The sequence below is a fragment of the Zingiber officinale genome, chromosome 1B (assembly GCF_018446385.1).
Source record: "Zingiber officinale cultivar Zhangliang chromosome 1B, Zo_v1.1, whole genome shotgun sequence".
In the NCBI taxonomy this organism is placed as follows: domain Eukaryota; kingdom Viridiplantae; phylum Streptophyta; class Magnoliopsida; order Zingiberales; family Zingiberaceae; genus Zingiber; species Zingiber officinale.
The window spans coordinates 144701640-144707921 of NC_055986.1; the positions used below are offsets into that span (position 1 = coordinate 144701640).

At 36.2% G+C, this 6282-nt stretch overlaps 1 protein-coding gene and 1 long non-coding RNA gene across 2 annotated transcripts; one reads left to right on the forward strand and one right to left on the reverse strand.

Moving 5' to 3' along the window:
- On the forward strand, window positions 1-666 carry LOC122007023. The gene is made up of 3 exons (XR_006118835.1): window positions 1-86; window positions 183-462; window positions 606-666. It is a non-coding gene; the product is annotated as an uncharacterized LOC122007023 (long non-coding RNA).
- A 1950-nt stretch (window positions 667-2616) lies between these two features.
- Window positions 2617-5095, reverse strand: LOC122043134. The gene is made up of 5 exons (XM_042603614.1): window positions 4657-5095; window positions 3250-4595; window positions 2853-2962; window positions 2706-2771; window positions 2617-2638 (listed from the first exon to the last, which is right to left on the reverse strand). Exons 1-5 carry the CDS (start codon window positions 5093-5095, stop codon window positions 2617-2619), a joined length of 1983 nt encoding a protein of 660 aa, XP_042459548.1.
- Window positions 5096-6282: the final 1187 nt, after the last annotated feature.

A 6282-nucleotide genomic window follows, 5' to 3' on the forward strand; every position in this document is an offset into this window, starting at 1 on the left:
AATTTTTCCTACTGCGCCACCAGTTGCCTTCTTCCTGCTTCGCCACCAGCTGCCGGCAGAGAGAAAAACAAGGGCTATCGAGTTGGGTAAGGCAAACAAAGAGGTATTTCAATTGTTGATTTGGGATCTTATGTTGGATTTGTTGGCTGATAACAGTGGTATTTGTCACTGATTTCTCACAGCAGCTTCTCCGGATCTTGGCAGTAAGTTCTATAGGTTTTGAGCAGTGTTGAGGCATCAGGGAATTTGGGTAAGGTTGGTGTTAAGTTAATTACTGTTGAGGTGAGTATGGGAAGATGAACTTGATGATTTCGATAGTTTGAGCTATTGGTATTACTTTTGTTATGTAAGCATAGGGTTAATTATATTAAATCCTGTGTAGACCTTATATGGTGATTTCCTTTGCAGACATTGTTGGAGAAAGCCCTAATCGCTGTGATCTTCCTTTTGTGTGATCCAGAGGTAAGGCTTAATGAATACAATCAAATATGTTGGTTGATTTTTGGTGTAATTAGGGTTAATAAAACTAACCTTAGATGGTCGATGGATTAGAAATTTATTTAGCTATTTGTTTATACTTAGCTAAATTATACTATTTATCACAGGACCTTGACGCGAGACAAGTTTCTTAACGTCCGGATTTGGACTGATTGGATCTTTCCTATTGGAGGCGGGTACCTCTTGACTTATCTTTTATGATATTGTCTTTGGATATGCATAGTATTTTATAACTACAAGCAATGAACATGTTTGTCTTTGGTATGTCATTGTTTGATATCCATAGCATGTTAGGTTTATCGCCTGTGACGTATCCGTGCTTATATCATGTGATTTATTGCCATGAGTACTGTGTTACCATGAGTATCTTAGTTTCTAGAATAAGTGACATACCATGTTTTACTGAGGTTAGGACTAGGTTCTGGACTTTTGGTTTCAGTCATGTGTATCGAGATTATCTGATACTTAGGTTTTTATGCCATGACCGGCTTGTGTACCTCTATTTGTATATCACATATGATTCGTGTACCTAGACTTTGATTCTTTGATCTGTGTATATTGTTGGTACATATGTTATGGAAGGGAGATATGTTTAGGATCTAGGTTGTTATACCATAGAGGACCTGTATACCCTAGATCTGTGGATTTGACTCATTGATATTGTGGTTCCCATATTATATATATGGATATGATTATGTTGATCAGTTTATGACTATGCTTAGTGTCATGCATCATGATTGCATGCTCCGCGATTGTCGGCTCCACTATGGTTGAGCACATCGCCAGTTACATGTACTGCACACACCACCACTCATGAATTAGTGGTATATGGCGGTTCTGCTGTTTGGCTCCGTTGGTCATATGACTCAGCGTGGTAGCCGGCAGACGGTTCCGCTCTGTTTGGCTCACTGGCATTTAGTGTAACAGCGTAGTAGCAGGCAGACGGTGGACTCTGTTTGGCTCCGTTGGTCGGTGACTCAGCGTGGTAGCCGGCAGAGATACGTCCCTGTCAGATGAGAGCATTGAGCTCCCCCATTTATGATTTGGGGTCACAGGACAGGAGTACTCCGACAGCATCCCGTCCACTCGGTCACTCATCAGGAGTAGTGACGACAGAGTGCACGGTTGTCACAGCCCTACCCACTCGGTCTCACCATTTGTGTGTGAGATGACTGACTGGCGTCAGGGGTGACCAGGACGCATCATTAGCATCATATGCATTGATGTATTTATATTATTGTGATTGCTGCATTTGGTTGCTGCATTTTGGTTGGATGCATACCTTTGACCTGCATACAGGATTATTGACACTTTCGGTTTGACGACCCTTTTGTTTGGATAGGAGTTCCTGGTGAGTACAGCTTCCTTAGTTACCTTTCAGTTTTGCATCTTTCCTAGATATATGATTAGGAAGCTGTATTCCATGTTTATTGCTGTTAGATATATCTTACTAGGCATGTCTATTGGTATTCGCTGAGTTGTTGAACTCACCCCCGTGGACTCTATATTTTTCAGGTACCAGGTTATTTATGGTGTCGCTTGGAGCATCCTGTCTGCTGGTCCCCACGTCACATCAGAAGACTTATCGGTTTCACGTATGTTTTGTTTGTTTTATGTATCAGTTTGTTTAGCTCTGTACTCTAGTTTTATTTTTGGAGTGTTGACGTTGTTATGTGGTATTTCGTATTTATGTTATTGGTTGTGTAAGTCTAGCCGGCTAGCAGTTTTTTTGTGTTTTGGTTTTGGTACTGCTTGGTTGTGTCAGCCAGAGGCTGAATTTGATATTAACTGCGTGGTGTTTGTTTTCTTTTATTGTTATTATTCCAGCCGCATGTGGCTGAGGTATATAGTGCTTGTAGAAAAGTTTCAGATTGTCCGCCGTACAGGGGAGATGCTGCCGAAATTTCTTCGGACAGAGACTCCTTCGGGGCGTGACAAACATACTCTATATAAGATTGGACGTGATGACAATTGAATAATACATATTGATGTGCCTTCTTTAATATCTCAATGTCAAACTTAGTTGCAATGGCCTTTCCAAGTGCATGACCTGAGTAGTTGAACACATCTAATGCAAATGGAGAGTCAATATTTATATCATCATTTCTTGATGTTTGATTAAATCTTGTCTCTACGTAATCTGCTAAATATAAAGAGCAGAATGTCAAACAAAAGAGCAGAATGTCAAACATTCCTCAGCTAAATACCCTTCAGCAATAGATCCTTCTGGTCTACTTCTATTTCGAACATAAGACTTTAATGTTCCCAAGTACCTTGTGTCAAAACACAACAATTTGTATTATTTATCTAACAAACTATTTATTAAAAAAATATCAATAAGATTTGTATAATACCTTTCAATTGGATACATCCAACGATAGTGAACTGGCCCAGCAAGTTGTACTTCAGTTGCCAAATGAATAGTTAGATGAACCATTATGTCAAAAAATGATGGAGGAAAAATCTTTTCCAATTCACATAGGATCACAGCAATATATATCTCTCTTTAAACGAACCAAATCTGTAGGAGAAATTACTTTACAACATAACTCTTGAAAATATCTGCTTAATCTAATCAAAGGAATCCGAACAGATTTAGATAAAGTTTTGCGTAGTGCTACTGGCAATAATTGCTGCATCAAGATGTGATTGTCATGACTTTTTAGACCACTTAATTTTGCCAGTTTCATTTGAACACATCATGATATATTGGATGCATAGCCATCTGGAACTTTGATTTTTTTTTAGGACCTTGCAAAATATATCCTTCTCTTTTTTCCCCATTGAAAAAGATGCGGGAGGTAAATAAACTTTATTTGATCCTTTCTCAATAGGATGAAGTGATGATCTTATCCCCATTTCTTGCAAACCAAGTCGTGATTTGAGATTATCTTTCGATTTTCCTTCTATATTCAGCAATGTCCCACAAATAGATTCACATACATTCTTTTCAATATGCATAAAGTCAAGATTGTGACGTATCACATTATCTTTCCAATATGGTAAATCAAAGAATATACTCATTTTTTTCCAATTGAATGGCAGAGCTGAATTATCATTAACTGTTTTTCCAAAAGTAAATTTCAAAATTTTCAACTCATTTATCACCATGTCTCCTGATAGTATAGGTGGTGGTCTTCCATGCTCTTCTGTGCCATCAAAAAATTGAGCATTTTTTCGAAATACATGATCACTATTTAAAAACCTCCGATGACCCATATAACAATATTTTCCACCATGTTTTAACCATTGTGAATGTGTAAATTGATGACACACTGGGCATGCAAGTTTTCCTTTAGTACTCCATCCGGATAAGTTTGCATGTCCGGGGAAATCACTTATTGTCCATAGTAATGAAGCATGCAATTGAAAATTCTGTTTAGTTGATGCATCATATGTTTGAACTCCTATCTCCCATAAATCCTTCAAATCTGCAATAAGATGTTGCAAGTAGATGTCGATGTTATTCCCTGGAGCGGATGGGCCAGGTATCAATAGTGACAACATAAAGTATGGTTGCTTCATACACATCCATGGTGGAAGATTATATGGCATTAAAATAACTGGCCATGTACTATGTGTCACACTCATATTTTTGAATGGATTAAATCCATCTGATGCTAAACCAAGCCTTATGTTCCTAGGATCCTTTGCAAATTCTGGATGCTTATGGTCAAATGTTTGCCAAGATGGAGAGTCAGCTGGATGCCGCATGTAACCATCCTTTGTACGGGATTCAGAATGCCATCTCATATGGGATGCTGTTTTGGATGACATGAACAAACGTTGTAATCTAGGCTTTATTGGAAAATACCATAAAACCTTACGTGTGATTTTTCTTTTCTCACCAATAGAATCATTTTCAGATGTTTCCCATCTAAGCTCACTACATATTTTGCATTGAATTCTGTCTTTATCCAACCTCCAAAACAAAGTGCAATCATTAGGACAAGTATCAAACTTTTCATAACCAAGTCCTAATTGCTTCATCAATTTTTCTGCTTCATAGTACGATTTAGGCAAATCATCCATTGCATTTGGAAATGTTTCTCTCAATAAATTTAAAAGCATATCAAAAATCCTGTTGGTCATTTTCCCTAGACACTTCAAAGTGAAGCAAACGAATAATAAATGTAAGTTTTGAGACTTTCTTACAACCTGGATATAATTCTTTTTGTGAATCATCAATTAATTTATAGAATTTCTCTGTCTCTCTAGTTGGAATCTCCTTATCATTTTCAAATGTTGATGTGCTGATAATACTATCATTATGCTCTGGAATCCCAAATGCCTCGTAAACTAATCCTTGCATATCATCTGCATCCTTTCGAGGTTGGACAAAATCAGAGTTTGTAGATGCACTATAAGCTATTTCTCCATGAGCTACCCAGTGAGTATAACCTTTGATGAATCCATCAACCGTCAAATGATCATAAGCAACCGCTCTTGAAACAAATATACCAATCTTACACCGCACACAAGGGCATAAAATCATTCCATTTATGTTAGCATTAGAAAATGCAAATTGTAAGAAAGACTCAACTCCATTTCTATACTCCTCAGTTTGTCTCGGTAAAACCATCCAACTCTTATCCATAACGATTCTAAAAAAAAATTATTAAAATCAATTTAACATTATGATAGATTGTTAAATTATAAAATGCATATATACTAAATTTAACATTCATAAATAAAGAACTAAGTTACAAGTGAAATTCAAGTATAAGAACTATAGACCACAAATATAGTTTAAATGAAATTTAAAGAGACATGGGATAAGGCTTTACAAATCAAGAATGAAACATCATCACTTAAGAGGATACAACAATATATGGTATCTTATAATTTATCTCACCTAAGAATAATACACAGTACAAAAGAAAAATATACAATACAAAAAAAAAAAGGTAATAAGGAAAGATCTTTAAAGCTTAAGCTTCTGGTGTCTTTGACTAAAACCTCCACTCACCTCACAGCTTCCTTTTGTTCCTGCAATTGAGGTTTTAAAGTTCTCAGAATTCCCTAACGCTTGTTGATCAATGACAAGGAGAATAGTTTGGTTAATTTAAGGATTTTCAGCTTTAGCCATATCAAGAGAACAAATCAATGTTTGGAACTTTTTTTAAGTTGCTGAAGAAGCATAGAAATGAGAAAAAGCTTTCAAACAAAAAGAAATGTACAGCATTGTAAAATGACCAGCATAGTTGATGAAGAAAAGCTTGTCTAGCATCTGATCTTAGTTGCTGAAGAAAAGCATAGTTGAAACATCATGACTTAAGAAAACTACAAAGAAAATTGTGACTACAAATATGTACTTTTAAGACTCACCCAAATAAAATTGGATCAATTTTCTTTTGGTCTATGTCCCACCCAATCCATCAAAGGACACCCTAATATTATAGCAACCCCTATTAATTCAACCAAAATAGTGTCCCTTTTTATCTCCTTGCAAACACTGCTTTGTCTCCCTACCATTGACAAACTTCACTTTTTTTTCTCAATCTACACTATCATTCTTCTTTAGTTATTTCTTATTTTGTTTCTTCATTTTTTTATGAATATATTTTTGAAGCTCTTGTTCATTCAAAGCACTTTTCTACCCAATAAACTTCTAAAAAAATCATGTACTGCACTCATGTTATTCTTTATTTAAGATCATGTACCAAAAACTACTAAATGGTCCTAAATTAAAAAAGGAAGTCATATTACCACACAGGAAGAGGGTGCAGGGGACACATAAGAGTGCTTAAGAGTGTTTGTGAAATTAGATTAGCTCAAGTCCAT

Bases quoted from the DNA above. Each gene is read 5' to 3' on its own strand.
- LOC122043134 (XM_042603614.1), bottom strand. From the start codon at position 5,095: ATGGATAAGAGTTGGATGGTTTTACCGAGACAAACTGAGGAGTATAGA. The intron at 4,596-4,656 runs GTTGTAAGAAAG...TGAAGTGTCTAG, and splicing joins ACAAAAAGAATTATATCCAG to GGAAAATGACCAACAGGATT. The intron at 2,639-2,705 runs GTATTTAGCTGA...TATATTTAGCAG, and splicing joins GAAGGATCTATTGCTGAAGG to ATTACGTAGAGACAAGATTT.